The sequence below is a fragment of the Balaenoptera musculus genome, chromosome 16 (assembly GCF_009873245.2).
Source record: "Balaenoptera musculus isolate JJ_BM4_2016_0621 chromosome 16, mBalMus1.pri.v3, whole genome shotgun sequence".
In the NCBI taxonomy this organism is placed as follows: domain Eukaryota; kingdom Metazoa; phylum Chordata; class Mammalia; order Artiodactyla; family Balaenopteridae; genus Balaenoptera; species Balaenoptera musculus.
Genome location: NC_045800.1, coordinates 42,046,016 through 42,062,803, shown reverse-complemented (window position 1 = coordinate 42,062,803; position 16,788 = coordinate 42,046,016). Strand labels below are relative to the sequence as shown.

General features: G+C 32.7%; 1 protein-coding gene across 17 annotated transcripts in view; it reads left to right on the top strand.

Moving 5' to 3' along the window:
- The window catches only part of PCDH15 (protocadherin related 15), a 747,310-nt gene that overhangs the window by 668,914 nt on the left and 61,608 nt on the right, over positions 1-16,788 (top strand). For all 17 annotated transcript variants that reach the window (XM_036828599.1, XM_036828600.1, XM_036828598.1 and 14 more), the window contains one exon: positions 13,936-14,151. In XM_036828599.1, coding sequence (XP_036684494.1) covers positions 13,936-14,151 — 216 coding nt within the window. The remainder of the gene's footprint in view (positions 1-13,935; positions 14,152-16,788) is intronic.

The following is a 16,788-nucleotide window of genomic DNA, read 5'->3' as shown; positions in this document are numbered from 1 at the left end:
GGTTACAGCTCTGAGAGTGACAGGACCTATCATTTCTCTGGTAATTTCCCTTCTTGTCAAAATTAGGAGCTTAGATTTGGTGATATCTTTATGAATCTATCATGGTTTTCCATTGATTCAACCGCTCTGGAGAAACCAAATGTCAAGAAAATTATTTTTTCCTAAAAACTGGTGTATTTTTGTTATATATTATTGTATCTTATGTATTTTTGGAAAAGACCTCTTGTCTAGTTTTGAATTCCATGGAGTATATGGAAACAGATTGTTACTAACCACGCTGTGTCTAAGAGTCTATACATTCTAAGCCTGTATTTTCCCCTGTACAGGTTGAGAGATATGAACATAGCACCATCACCAGTTTCTGATGCATAACATTTGCCTCTTTTGGTCAGAACAAGCAGAAAATTATAGTTTTGTTGCTAGTATTATACATGGACAAGACCACATCTATCTTTGTAGCCACAAATGGACTTTCCAGATAAAATAATTCCACATATATGTTTTACTCTCTTTCTCTTCCCCTTCTCTGCAAAAATCTATCTTTTTATTGTCCAGAAGAGAGATGTAAAATCATTTCATTTACATAGTAGTAACTCAATTTACAATTGTTGGTTTGAATGTAACTTAAGAATTGCCTTAATTTTTATTGCTTAAAATAAGAATGGGACTATTTTTTTACAGGCTATAAATGTCTGAAGAATGACAAATTTTGGGTCCTTAAAAGTAGAGGAAAATAGCTGTCATAACTGGAAATTACCGAGAGTTTGAGAACATTTTATGGGTTTCAAGCCATCAGGCATGTACATGAAGAAAAAGTAGTTTATTTGGTGAATGTCCGAATCATTTAACCTTCCCTAAATTAATTGGTGGCCCATACATTTCAAAGTCTGATCACACTTTAGTGAGATTAGAAATGTATTTAATGCTTGCATGTCTTTCAGATGATTAAATGTCTAACAATCCAAGGTATGGATGTGGAATATTATCTTTTGAATCAAGCTTGCATTTTCTTGTAGAAGATTTTATATGTTGTTGAGCGGTGATGGTTATATATACATTCCTATATTATGTTTCAAGGACCGTATCTTCCACCACCTGGTAGGAATATTGACAATCAGAATTCTTCTGAAATTTTCTGAAAATTCTTCTGAAATTTTTTAAACCTCCATTTAACTTTGTGCTGTACTGAACTGACACAGGAGACCTATAACACCAATCTTAGCAAAAATGATAAAAGTGAGCTTTTTAAAAGGTTTTTATTCATACTTCTCTAACTACATTTTATTTTTGAATTGCCTATTATTACTGCCAATGAGAAGGGTAAAGTACTAGATTTCCCTAAAATGTATTTTGAAGAAAATTCATTTCTAAAAAAGTCATAAAGAATGGATGACTATTCCTAGTAATTCTAATGAATTTACATTAATGAAAACCAGCAGGCCTGGAGCAAGACTATGTACATAAAGAGAATATAATTTACATCAGTTAGTTAATAAGTCACTGTATATCTGAGAATTACAAAGAGACTTTTCAAATTTTTTTCAAAGACAGACACAGAAATGTCTGCAATCACAAAAAGGCCTCCTAATGAATAAGAATAGTAAAACTCTAGAAATTCTCATCAAGTAGATCCTGAAACTTTATGTGGTTGCTACACTAATTTTTGTAAATTTATATCTCTTTTTATAGTGCCTCATTTTATTTGTTCCCAGGATTTTTTTTTTTTTTCCTAGCAGTCATGGCCTCTTACAATCCCAGTGATCCATAAAAAGACAAAGTCAATGAGTTTCATAGTAATTTGAAAGACTTTATTACCACCTGAAGCCAATAGACCCGAAGATATGCTACAAGACAATATCAAAGATCTCCAATTCAGAGTATATAAGAACTCTAACAAACTGATGAGTGAAAACAAAACAAAACAAAGAGCTCAAGATAAAAAGATAGGAATCAGACTGGAATAGACTGCGCATAAAGATATAAAAATTGGCAAAAAAATGTATAAAGAGGAATTCAACTTTATTAACTACTAGGGAATTACAAAAGAAACCATAAGAAATCACCACATGTTCATCAGGATAGCTAAAATAAAAAAGACAAAACCAAATTTCAAAACAACTAAAGTTCTCAGATATTGCCGACGGGTTATAAATTGGAACAATATTTTGGAAAACAGTTTGACATCATCTACTAAGTGTGAACATATGCATATCCCCTAATTCATAATTTCTACCCCTAAGTTTTTACCCAACAAAAATGAATACATATGCTCATAAGAGATATGTACCAAAAACCCACTATTTGTAAATACGTTAACTGTCTGTAAAATCAAAAAGCTGCAAACAACCTCAATGTCCAGCAACAGTACATACATTAATATATGTGAGCAAATGAATTCAGACAAAAAATACAAATTTCTTTAAGTCCCTTTATATAAAGTCCCAAAACAGGAAAAACTAATCTAATCAGAATAGTTGTTATTCTTAGGGGGAGACTGATAATGTGCTATTTCTTGATCTAGATGCTGGATAAGTCTAGAGATATAATTTGAAAAATAAAAATAAAAATTTTAAATGTTTAAACAGTGCTAAATTCATAAAAACAAAAGGTGGAAGGTTATTCAACTTTCTGGTAATTCAAGCTATTTTTCTTGGAAGGTGTAAAATAATTCTGACCAAAGTAGAGGAGTTCATATTTTTCTTATTAGCCCTCTGTGTAGTTAATATTAAGGAATTATCTATTTTTAATTCTTAGTGAAACAATGCCACATAGTTTTCTTTTGATTTTTAGCAAGAAAGCATGTTTTGGGAAGATGGGACACTATGTTATTGGTGGCTGTGACTGAGAAATGCCAGTAATCAAGCATGGTAGGTTGAATCTGGAAGATGGTATTGGTAGAGAGAATGCAAGTTGGTATGAACAAGCACATGGGATTATCTGGTTCTTGGTTTCAGAATCCAAAACTGTAAGCCAGAGAGATGAGATTTGGACCTAAAAATTGTGTAATCGTATCCACAGGTTAGAAACAGATTGCTAAGTCCTTGCAAGACACCTGAGCACAGGCAAAAGCCTTGCTGCTATGTTATGATATAGAGCACTGACCAAGAATCTGAGCTGAGTAGGAAGAATAAGTGAGAGGGAACAGATTGAAGTTTTAGAAGAACCAGGTGAAAGAAGGATTTAGGTACTCAGCAGAGAACAAGCATCACAGGAAACGTATAGTGTGCCTTCCAGACCTAGAAAGCCCCGGAGGTGAGCTCAGAACACACTCACTGCAGGGTTCAGTAACAAGGGCAAGGCCAGGTGATACTGAGACAACCACTTTTGAGGGAGGGGCTTTTTGTGGGTTTACAATTCTGGGTTAGCGCTAAAGTTAGAGAGTGGGATGAGACTGAGACCAAAAGTACAAAAAAAGTACTTCTGTAGGCAGGAAATGAATAGAACAGGAATGCCTCTGCTCCTTCTATGACAGCAGGAATGACTTAGGGAACTAGGGAACTTTTCATTTAAGTCGACATTGATTAAAGTTTAATCAAATATTATGAATATGCTAAATCCCAAGACTATGAAATATCAGGTAAATGAATAAAAAACATAAAGGCCATAAAAATGAAGTTTTGATATTTAAATCTATATCTTTTCCAAAAACATAACGAAGAACACAAATCTGGATTTTTATCCTTTGGGCTACTACTGGGCTGTGTAACCTTGGACACATTTCTTAATTTCTCTAAGCATCATGTCTACAAGCGATGGCAGTACTATCTAACAAATTTCTTATGTTATAAATTTTAAAAATGCATAAAAAGCATGAACACAGTGCCTGGCTCCCAGAAATCTCTCAATAAATATTCACAGTCATTATTAGTTATTTTATCTGAGTAGTTCTTTTTACCTATCAGATAATCATAATCTTAGACTCCAAATGTTCTTAATTCAGCATGCACAGTGCATATAAGTTATTAAAAACACAATTCTATTGAATGCTCAGGTATTTTATCATTGCCCTTGAAACCAAATAGTGGGCCTATCTTTCTAGAACTCACCTGTAGCATCAGTATGGACTACTAATTTTTCTTCTTACCTTAATGGTAGAATAAAGAATAATTATAAAAGCTGAAAGTTAATATTAAGATATTATCCCAATGAGAAATAATCAGTATAACTTTTTCAACTTACATATGAGGTGGTCAGTTCTCTTACATAAGCAATGATCATATTGATATTTTTGAAACATATTTATAAGTTTTAAATGAGTAGTATTATCTTAACACTGCATTATGAAGTATTTTTGTATATATTTTATTTATCAGTAATTGTCGATGGCTTGATATTTCCCTTTTAGGAAGCCATAGCAAATTTAAGGAAAAAAAAATCTCTATATATACAGGTGTGAGGTTTGAGAAACAAAGCCTAACAGCACAGCTAGGAGAAATTTCAGCCTTCAGATAGTACCAGTATCAACTTATCCAGAGAACAGTTTTAAAAAGAATATTTTTTAAAAAGGGCATATTGGGTTTTTTTTTTTTTTTTTTTGGTCCTTATCATACCACACCATAGCAAACCACAAAATTGGGTGAGGTTATCTTCAGTAACTAACATATGTCTGAGAAGTAGAAAAAAATCTTGAAGTTCTTTTAACTAAAATAGAAATGTAATTAAGATATCTGTAAAATTTCTTAAATAGGCTTTTTCAGAAAGAAGGTACTAAAGCCATATAAAAAAAGTAATCCCAGACTGGAAAAGTCCAGCAATTTAAGATGTTAAAGACATCCCTTAAATTCCCCCCTTGTAGATAGACGTGGTGAAAAATACCATTTCTCCAAGAAAAAGTATGAATAGAAAATTCTGAACAGCAAAAAATTTATCTTTCAAGTTTATAAAATGAACTATCTGTTAAAAAGTTGAAAAATGAAGCAGTCCTTTCTCTGGCTTTAATGAATCACAGCATGACAGTTCATCTTTCCTGGCACCTCCTGAGCATATTAACGTTATGTTAATAATCATCATGAAAATTAGGGATAACTAATGAGAAAAGGAAAAGAACACAGTGAAAATGTGCAATCTCACATACATTTATAAGGGTCTGATTAGCACTAAATGCAATTAAAATATTGAATTCTCTTTCAACATGTCATTTAATGGAGCAGCACGACCAGGATAAGGGTATAAACAACTCTATTTCCTGCCAGTGTTTGTGTTCTGCTTTGTCCTGAAAGAGAGATGTGGAGATGAAGCTACTTGTCTTAATTTAATTCCTACTGAACTCTGATAGTATCTGCACAGAAGGAAAACAATGAGAAATATTAAAGTGCAATTTTTAATGAAATCTGTCGGCTTAGTACAGGGGCTATCTCTCTCTGAAGCAGGGAGCCTGGGAATAATCTTCACCCCACCAAAGACTTCTCTAGGCACAATAAGTCTGTTGGCAAATACTGCATGGGCCTTAAAGTCAAAGATTAAAAGCTCTGCTCACCACCTGTGTGATTTGGGGTCATTTACCGAGTTCTCCACAGTTTGGAATACCATTTACAGAATGGCTTTAGATCCTTCTACCCACCCCAGAGTTAAGAAAATTAAATGATACTCTATTCATAAAGTGCTTAGCCCAATGCAGGACACTGGTTATACGTTCAGATTATCTCTGATGTTTTCCCAGATCTTTCCTGATTATAATCTTCTATATATTACTCTTTTTCAGTGCTGACATCAACCTACATTTAATTATTTCAATCATTGTCAGTGCCAATTCTTCATTGGCTGAAGAACTATTTAGATTAGAGCAAGTTAGCCGAAGGCAATTAGGTTAAAGACAGGTTGGCCAATGCTATGCTTTGGCCAAAACAAAACAAACATACAAACACACAAATAAAAACTAGCAATTTTATTACATATAAATGCTATCTAGTAACTGTCTTTCAAGCTTTAACTCTGATGTTCTGTGGGGTGGTTTTACAAAATTTACAGCTTTTTTTTCTGTTTGTAAATAATTTTACTTGATTATCATAATTTTTTATCCTACTCTTAATGCTATGTACTATCTGAAATGGAAATATACTCTTTTGTTTGAAATAAACAAAATTCTCAATGGCTGATTAATGACTGAGAATACTAGTTATAAAGTCATAAAGCTGACATGATCTTGATTGTTTGTGCGAGGCACTCCATTTCACACCTCAGTGAATATTCACAGCCACCCTATTCGGCATGTCCTATTTTCCTCATTTTACAATGAGGAACTAAGCCCTAGAGAGTTATTTGCCCAAGCTCATATAGCTAATAAGTGGTAGACTCAAGCTCGCATCCATCACTTCTAAATATTGATCTCTGGTATTCTTCTACTGACATTTCAGCCAAACATTATTTGACCACTTGCTGGACATGATACTAGAATAAAAGATATGAATAGAAACACACTTTATGTGTAATAAAGACACTTAAATATTGTAATATGCAAAGGTAAATGCTATACTAAAAATAATATAAAATATACTACTGGAAACATGTAGGTGGAAGCAGCACTCCCTAGGGGAGTCAGGCCAGCCTTCAGAAAAGCAGTAATTTAAGCTGAGGTTTTAGTGCCTTATTCAACATTACATATACTCAATGTGTGTGTGCACACATGCATGCCATAGTATAGTCCAGGAGTGAGTATCATGTGGCCTAGCAGACAAGAGACATTTTAAGAGAGAAGAAGCCATGTGTGCAAAGGCCTGGAATCATGAAAGAACATAGATTGTTCAGGGAAAAAAAAGTAGGTAATGTGATTGGTTTTGGAGAAATATAAATAGAGTAAATGTAGGGCAAGAAATTGAAATGTTAAACTAGGATCAGATTGCGAATATTTCACGGACTTGTCTTAAAGTTCATCTTCTGGGAGGTGTGAGTTATCAGTCATTTTTAAGCTATTGCTGAATTTAAAAATGTGATAGGAGAGCCTGATTTGGGGCAACATCAGCTTGATGAATAGTCACTGAAGTGAGAAGTATTTCAGAGTAGAACTCAGAGGGCTTGCTGATGGACTGAGAGTAGAAAGGCAAGGGGTGAGATAAGGCAGTTGAAGTGTCTACTGAGACTTTTAGCTCAGTTCAATCCATAGGTACTGATGCCTTTACCAGGCAAAGAGAAGACAGAAGGAAGATCAACTATGGTAGCCCAGAAGAAGGACTAGGAGGGTGGGAGATGAGAAGAAACTAAAATTGGTTTGGATTGATCAAATGTAATGTAACTAAGGAAGAACCAGAAAGTTAGAGATAATGAATACGTCATTTAATTTCTTTTGAATACGAAAGGATTTAGGATTTGTAACTACAGAATTTCTGCAAAAGTACAAATTTCTTAAACATTTTAATATAAGTAAGTTTTCGGTAAAAATCTATAATATTTTATGATCCAAAATCAACTTTAAAAACTAGTTTCCTCTCTCAAAGAGAGGACTGAAATTGTGCCTGTATTTTCTTTTCATACTATGTCTATTGAATAGAGTGCAATTTCTTTCTTTTCCACATGAATGAGAAGTTAGAACAAATGATTTCAGAGTTCATTTCAAAGCATCATTGAAGAATATATGATCACATTATATTAGCAATGATGAAAAGAATAAATTATTTTTTGAGATAATATTTATTTTTGAATACATTTTACAAGGAAATGGAAATAAAACTAAAAAAAATGTTTCAGTTATTACATAAATGCAGGACTTGCTTATTTTGAACTCATGCCTTCTGTAATACAGAATGTTTCAATGTATAACTTTAAAAAAATTATAAAAGGAATATTTTGCTTATCTTCAGGTCAGTTTCTCTCTTTAATTTTTCAAATAGATACTATTGTGTGATATTTGCCACCACTCTTTAACTTAAGAGTAAACTTTGGCAAATTCTAACTAGGATAAAATAATAATAAAACCCCTGAAAATTCTGTAATTCTGTGTTGCATGATCTTACAAACCATTATTAAATTGTTGTTTCTACATCAAGTTGTGTTTTACTCATTAGAATATCTCTGAATTACATTAGACTTTTACTTAACTATAGTTAAGTAAATGATTAATGGGCATATTGAAATTAGGGATTATTTTTATTGGACTGTGGTCCTTTTTTTTTTGATGTTCTTATAAAAATTAAATACTAAGATTTCTTATTTAAAATGTTTCTTTCCTCTTTTTCTGTTTTTGTTTTTATAGAAGTCTTAAATAGCCTTCTAACTAGATCAATCTACATGACACTTTCCTTATTTATATTTTATTATATGTTGGACATATTGCCTTTAAGGGCTTTAAAATGAAGGTTTCTTTGTAGTTCCTAAAAACGCAAGAGCCATTTTGCCCCTTACAAACACAGCTTGACATACTGACATTAGTCGTGGTAATGTGAGATTTGAGAACTTTTACCCCGACATTCTAAAATATTTACACTCTATTTCAGGGAGAGTGAGCCTTCAGTGCTGTTAACTGTTAAAATGGGGTCTAATTGAGAAGCAAAAGTTAAAGTTAGCATTATTGGACTTTAATGGGCTTTGGAAGTTCTTTGGATATCACTAATTATTCCACTAATATTTCTGCATCCATAGTATTCATTTAGGCAACAGAGGGGAACAGTTATTTAGGCTGTGAGAAAATTAATGGGCTCACCTACTCCCCTGTATGATAGAAGCAATTATTTGGTGATTTTCTCTTAATGTTGGGCACCTGTGTGCATTAAAATTTCCAGATGAGGTCTTAGAAATGCGTAAGTGGTTTCCTGTGTCTTAGCCTTCATTTAAAAATATAATTACAGCAAGTATAATTATAATATTCATTTCTGACTTTCATTTTTTAAAAACAACTCTAGACATAACTTTCCTGATTTTGCTCACTAAGAGAAACTCATAAAAGTCAGTGAGTCAGATCTTCCAGTCACCTCTTCTACATAATAATGGCTGTGTCAGGAACCCAGTATAAAGTTTTGATTATAAAGAAGCAGATGTTATAAATAAAGTGACATTGATTCTTTAGTAAATTTGATTCATTTAGAGTTTTCATGATAGATCAGTTTTAATTTTTAGACATTCGTTTAGCCAAACTTGTTAGATGTCCCCTTATTACTATCTAAAAAATGATGGAATAGATTTATAATTTTTATTTTTTTCCCTTTCATAGAATATCTCTATGAATGTTTTCCAATTTTTAAGGAAACAATGCAGGTTATATACACATAGTTTATTTATTTAAGAAAATACACCTCTTGGCTCTTTTGCTCTATTCATGCTTGAGTTCACTAATGACATTTTAGGCAAAGCTTTTCCTTCCAAACTGGTACTTAGCCCCCCAGAATGCATCAGGCCTAACTTTTGCTCTGTCATTTAGTTCACTAATACTCTTGTGCCCTATGCCTAACCTTCTAACAACTTCATTTATGAGCTTTTTATTTCAATTATTTTTTTCATTTCTAGAAAATACATTTTACTTAAGTTCAACTATTCTCATTTTATTTATATTTTAAAGATCACTATTATTTAGTGAAATATATTGTTCATTTACTTTATGCTCTCTGTCCGCTAATTCAAATATCTAAAACCTTTGTGGGTACAACTTTGATTTTTTATCACAACAGACTCTTTTCTCATGGTATTTTGTTTCTTGTTCATTTTGAGAATTATTTGACTCTAAGTTTTCATCTTTCTTGCAACTTATTTGTTAGAATTATTTGAGGCATATGTTGGAGGTAGCTTTTTTGAAAAAGTGCTTGCTTCTGTGAGGAGGCTAGGCCATTGTCAGTCAAAGACCAGTTTCTCAAATTCCCAGTTGTGGGTTTTCTGTTCATTCAGGTAGAGCTCAGGACCACTGAATTTACAAATTGAGAATATTATGGTTTATCCTTGAGTTGAGGAAATTGGTAGTGTGTGAATAAAGGCTGCAAACTCCGATGAAGGCTTGTGTTGGTTATGGATTGAGTCTCAAGGAAGTTTTGGGGTTTTTTTGTTTTTTGTTGTTTTTGTTTGTTTTTTCTGCACTGCATTCAACATCAAGGTTTAAACCAGGCAGTTTTCTTTTTAGTTTTGGGTGGTAGTGGCAGTGGTGGCTGGAAAGGAGAGATGACTTTCTCATTCACCCTTAAAGTGAGAATTTAGCATTCTTGAGAGTGGAGTCTTATTAGACTCACTTCTGTGAGTGGGCCTTCGGTCTTGCCTCCTATTCTCTGAGTCACTCAAGACCTCATAAATTAAATTTTAAGTTCACCTAGATCAGAAGAAACCCTCTAGGTGAAACTACCATCAGTACTAAGCTGTTTGTATTCTTGCTTTCTCTTAGTTGTTGACCTGCATATTTATTATTGTCTTTCTATCTCCTTGATATGTCTAGGAAAAATTCTGAAGATCATTTGTCTAGCATTTAATGTTGTTTTCACTGGGATTTTAGTCCTGGTACTTATTCTGACATATTGAATGTAGTGGTTATAGTATAGGTTTTAGAATGAGACTTACCCAACTTTGCTATCAACTATCTTTGTGATTATGAGCAAGTTACTAATCTCTCTGTGCCTCCATCTCTTCACCTATAAAATAATAACAATAAAACTTACTTAAAAGAAAGGATGGCATGAGATTATGTATGAAAAGTATTAACATAGCACCTGGAAAATCATAATAGCTCAATAAAAGTTAGCTCGCCACAGCAGCTATAACATAACATTACACAAATAATGTAAATGGACTTTGTGGTTTAAAGATGTGGTTTAAAGAGCGCTTGACAGGTTGCTGACCTGAGACTGACCCAGCCTCAGTCACTGACTTTAAGTGGACCCTCCGCAGTTCAAACCCAGTTGTGCAAGGGTCAACTGCCTATAGGTTTTTGTTTTAAATCATGTGTTTATTGAAATCGAATAGACAAAGTTAAACTTAATAATCCTTTAAATTGATCATAAGTAGAGTACCAACTGGAATTTTTATCATTCATGTTTTAACTTGCTAGTTTCAACTATACTTGGGAGAGAGGGGGTAGATTTGAAAGAATGCTAATGGTCCTGGCAACTATCCTCATGAGTGTTTTCTGAAATAAGATCTTTTCAGATTCCAAAGAGGATCAAACCTACTCAAAGATTAAAAATTTAAAGTGGAGTCATTACTAACAACATACGTATGACAGTAAAGTTTTATATATTTGAAAAAAAAAACACACAAAAGAAGCAGACTCACAGATATAGAGGACAATCCAGTGGTTACCAGTGGAAAGAGGGAAGGGGAGAGGGGCAATATAGGGATAGGAGAAAAAAAAAAAGCAGTTATAATGGGATTATAAAAAATCATCTGTGTGAAACTTTTGAAAATTGTAAAGCACTATAGAATTTAAGAAATCTTTCATTCAATTAAAAAAAAAAAGGTCCAGTAAACATGATTTTTTTAAACCCTGTATCTCATTTTTGACAATTTGCTCCTAATGTACTAGGGAAAATCATTTAAAAAAGATATTTATGAGTTACCCAAACTTTTGTATTAAATGATTATTTGTTTCAGGAAAAGTATGTTTAAAAACACCTTAATCTGTTAAGGTAAAATATGGTACTTTGTGGTTATAATAATTTAATAAATTAGGAATAGAGCAAAGTGAAATTACTTGTTTATTGAAATTGGAAGTTAATCAGTAAGAACTGTGCAAAGAAGCTTAATATACCAAGCAATCATGATGATTTTACTGTAACTGCCTTTTCTTTTCTAAATGTGATTATGTTGTGTTACAGGATTTATTTTAAAATATTCAGGTTTAGAATCTTACAACACAAAATTGAGTAGAAGTCAGACAGGAAACAGACCATGTATTATGATTCCATCAATATAAAGTTTAAAAATAAGCATAACTAATCAATGGTGTTAGAAATCAGGATAGTGGTTTCTCTGGCGAACTGGGTATGGCTGGAAGGACAGGATGGACATTCTGGGATGGTGGTAATGTTTGATTTCTTGATGCAGGTGCTGGTCCATTGGATGTGTATATTTTGCAAATTTTTATTGAGCTGGTTATTTATGATTTGTACATTTTTTGTGCCAGTTTCTTATACCTCAATAAAGTTTGCATTAATGGTAAAATGTTTATTTCAGGGGAAATACCTATGTTAATCATAAGTGAAAGGATAATATTCAACCAAATCTTTGACTGATTCAGCATGTCTTAAATTTGCTCACAGTATATGAAAGAAATGTCTTTGATTACTTAATTCAAACTCTGATTTTAATTTTAGTTGGGAATGCGCTTTTTATTTCTTACTTTATACTTTGTTAAATGAATAAAAACCTGGGTTTAAAGCTTAAAAATAAACACTTTGATAGCTATTTTTCTTTCTTTTTTTTTCTCTTTAGTGATAATGTGACCTATGTTGGAATCTAATTACTATTCCTCTAATGCAAAAACTAAGCTCCGCCGTTATGTAAAACATATGGAGCATTTAAAGAGATGAGCTGGTAGCTCGAGCTTGTCCTATTCTAAAGCTGAGAATTTTAACTTATGAATTTCAAGAAATATTTTATCCTGAAGCAAAATACCTGGATTTTTTTATTTTAAGTTACCTTGTCTAACAGATAAATTTATCCTGAAATGTTTTAAATGGTTAAGCACGTATATAGAATTTAAAGCTAGGAATTCAAACTTATGCTGAATCTCAACACACATTTGTTATTATTTACTATTATTGTCATTATTTGTAGCCCAACTTTACCACTTACTTTGTAGTCTTTGGCTATTTACATTTAATAAAAAATTCACATTTCACTTCCTTGGTCACATTAGCCTCATTTCAAGTGTTCAGTGGTCATATGTGGCTAGTGACTACTGCATTGGACAGAGGACATGTAGAGCATTTCCATCATTGCAGAAAGTTCTATTGGACAGCACTGATTTATGTAACTAGAATAATATATTCCTCAGAGAGTTTTAATTTTGTTAAACAAAATTATTTTTGTAGAATTATTAACATTGTAATGGTAAATCATAAATGCTTGATATCTGATATTTAACAATAATATTTAATAAAATAAGAATAACCAGATAATAAAAATAATTATAATAATTAAAATATAAATGTTACCTATCTAGTATCATGAATAAAGTTACATAGCCTTGTATAAATTCACTAAAACTATCTTATCCACCATTCCACTTTCAAATATTTCACTGTGACATAATTCTCAAATTGGCATTCTGAAAAATTCCCCTGAAGTAGAAACCATAGAGACAGGCTAATATTATTATGCTCACAGCTTTATTTTTAAAAAAGTATTCTAAGCAACTATTTCTTTCAAAATTCTAAATGTGAAGAAACCTCAACATGTAGAATATAAGTACCTACAACCAGGAAAAAAATTAAATTATCCTGGTTAATCAGGATACAAGCTGATGAAAAAGGAAGCTGGACTGGTATTCTAACCCTCTCTAATTTTGATATGGCACTAACTAATTAGGATCTCTTTATGTATATCTAGATTTATTGTTTAAAAGATCTGAACACTGTCCTGTTGTCATTTGAGATATTTTAATACATTATTTTTTCCCCTTTAGGAAGTAGGTTAGATCAAAAGCACAATCACATGCTATGCCTATTACACAAGACAATGTTTAGGTGAACAAACAGTTTCATCCTTAAACCATTTTGGATCTCAGCCCAGAGTTGAACCCATCAAACATACCAATCAAAACACTTGGTTCATCATCTGGACTGAGTTAGTGTCTCTGTCCCTTGTATTCACAGTTTAATAGTCATTATCCTTCTCATAATAGCCATTCAACCCTGTGTACACAAAGTCTATAAATCTATAGAACAGTATCTAGAAAAATATAACCTTAGGAGGGCTTTATTGTGTTATTATTACACAAGAAATACAAACAGTCTTACAAACATAAATAAGCCCTTTAATATAGGTTATTTTTTTCCTGCTTATTTATAACCTGTGTTTTTTCCCTCCTAGGCTACTGATAAAGATACCGGCAATTATAGTGCCATGGCATACAGACTCATAATACCACCAATTAAAGAGGGAAAAGAAGGATTTGTGGTGGAAACATACACAGGGCTTATCAAAACGGCTATGCTCTTCCATAATATGAGGAGGTCTTACTTCAAGTTTCAAGTCATTGCAACTGACGACTATGGCAAGGGCCTAAGTGGCAAAGCAGATGTTCTTGTGAGTAGATAAAACTTCAGATAAGTGGGCACATGCAAGTACTAACCAGGGGTCAGTGTTTTAACTCCTAGAACTTTTAAATGTTTGAAATAGGTTTTCCAAAACAAGAATGTGATTAATTTTCATCCAGGTTGTTAATATGTATAGTTTAGAATATTAAAAAATACAACTTTATGGGGGTTTATTTTTTCTGACATTTCGGAAGTGTACCATATCGTTTTTAAACATGACTATGACAGCAGTGTCTTAAGCACTGGTCTTCTGTTTGGTCTACAGATCTCATTTTTAATATAAAGTTGGCTGGAGCTACTTAAAATTTTAAAATGCTTCAGAGAGTTGTGCTGTAGAAATTAAAATGTATGAAATTTTTATTACTGTTTAAATTACGTTTAGGCCTTTTGTAATTAAGAAAACAAAAGGAAATGTATTAGAGCAAATTCATGTTCCAGCAGAGGTGACTTCCTTGTTTTACCAAAATCCCCACTGATGACATTGGTGATCCTTGACGGGGTTATATTTGGCTTCAGTCAATAATATCACTTTTCTACTCTGACTTTTTCTTAGGCTGTACACAAGGTCAGTGGTGGGTCATTACCAAGGGCAGTCTGATATTGGCATTTATTCAAAATATTCAACACCAAAGCATTTATCCTATGGAATTGCTACCAACTTTGGAAGTGTGGATTATTTAGACTTTTTTCTGATGAAACTAGTAAAAGTTATAAGTATCATTACTATTGGAAATACTTGTCACATAAAGACAAAATCAAGTATAATTTTTCTTTTGCTGTTTATACCTTACTAAATCTTCAGTTTTCACTGTTCTCCTTATCTAGTTATCAGGACAATATTAGCCATCAAATAGATGCAGACTCAATCAAATATTTTTCTTAGATAATGGTGAAGACCAATCACCATAATTGTGGATATGAAGACCAGAACATTCTCATTTATAACAGTAAAGCTGCAATAGAATAAACAAAGGCCAATGTAAGCCAAAAAGCTTTTGACATAGAAGATATTAAGGTTGGCATAGATTTTTTGATAAAAATAAGATCTGTAAACCTTATATAAAATAGTTTTGTCATTTCTCTTCCTCTTATTTAAGATACGCACATTGTGGTCTTTAAGGCTACATAATAAGGATATTATACTATATAATTAAAATATTATATAATTTAAATATTACAATAACATAAACAAAACATAACTATAGGTTATATATGTAATATGTACATAAGCAATGTGAAGTTTATAGATTTCTCATTTGGATTCTAAACTATTGTGAGGGAATTTAAAAGTATATCTTTAAAATTATCTAAGATATATTTAGAAAGATAAAATTTAAAGTAAACATAATGTGATATATTTATTAACCACAATATGTATATGAGGAACCCTTCCTAGCAAAATCATATTTATTATAAAATCAGAAATCCTTTCAATCAAGAGAAGGGAGACATAGAGAAATAAGATTTAAGCAGAGGGAACAACACGTGCCAGAACCAAGAAGGAAGAGAAATCATGACAGTTCTGAATGACTGATAGATATTTACTCAGCTTAGGAGAGTGAGGGAGAGAAAGTGAATGAGAGACAGGGCTGGAGATGGAAGTAGGTGGTCCATATATCAATAAAAGATGTAGCCCATATTAAAAATATTAGAACTTTTTCTTAAAATAACGGGAAATCATTGAAAAATTTTTGGTAAAGGTGAGTGAAGATATGATTTTTAATTTAGATAAAACTTTCTTACTTAATGCAAATCTGGTTCTCCCCTGAGGCTACTACTTCTACTGCTGCCTTCTCAAGCAGTAGCTTTTGTTTGTATTCTTTTCTGTTTTTGTTTGTCACAGACTTCGTACTATCCACTGGCAGAATAAGATCCTCAATGTACAACATCACTGCTTCTAGACCCTCCTTCCTAGGAATCAGCCTTGATTTTCATCATCTGACTGTCACTCGCTGCCTCACTTTATTGCTGGGATCTCCCAAGCCTTGGGTCAATCCCCAACATATCTCAATGAGTTCCCCTCCTGAGTTACTGTTACTTTCTCCAACAAGCCTCCTGTCCTAAGTTTGAACAATTTCATTATATGCAGAGATGATTCTTCAAATATCCTGAACTCACAATCACTTGAATGCCCTTCCTCCAATGGCTTTACTCTCCATCCTACTGCAACCACTTAAAACCTGAGTTATTTTTGCCATTACCACTTACGGCACCCCCTCTGTAACCTCCATTCCAAACCTCCCATTCTTTGACCATCATACTAGATGTGTTCAGCTAACTCCAGCACTCTTCTATCTCCACCAAGACCTTCAATCTATTTTCTGTTTAGCCTACTATGTTTTCATTTTCCCTCTACCCCTCATGTTTTCTCTTTCCTGCTTGCCAGATTTATAGTGCATTATTAATTATTATAAGCACTCAATCACATAAAAATGCAACTTCCTTGCCCTCTTTCCCTACATCACACTCACTTGGAAAAAACATAACTCTAGTTAATTCCAACTTTCTCCTTTCTCCAGACCTATATCCATGCTGGATGCCTGCAAAAACATGTACAATTATATAGTTAGTCTTACTTTAAATTGATGATGAAAGCCCCCAAGTGAACTCTTACGTTGTCCAGTAA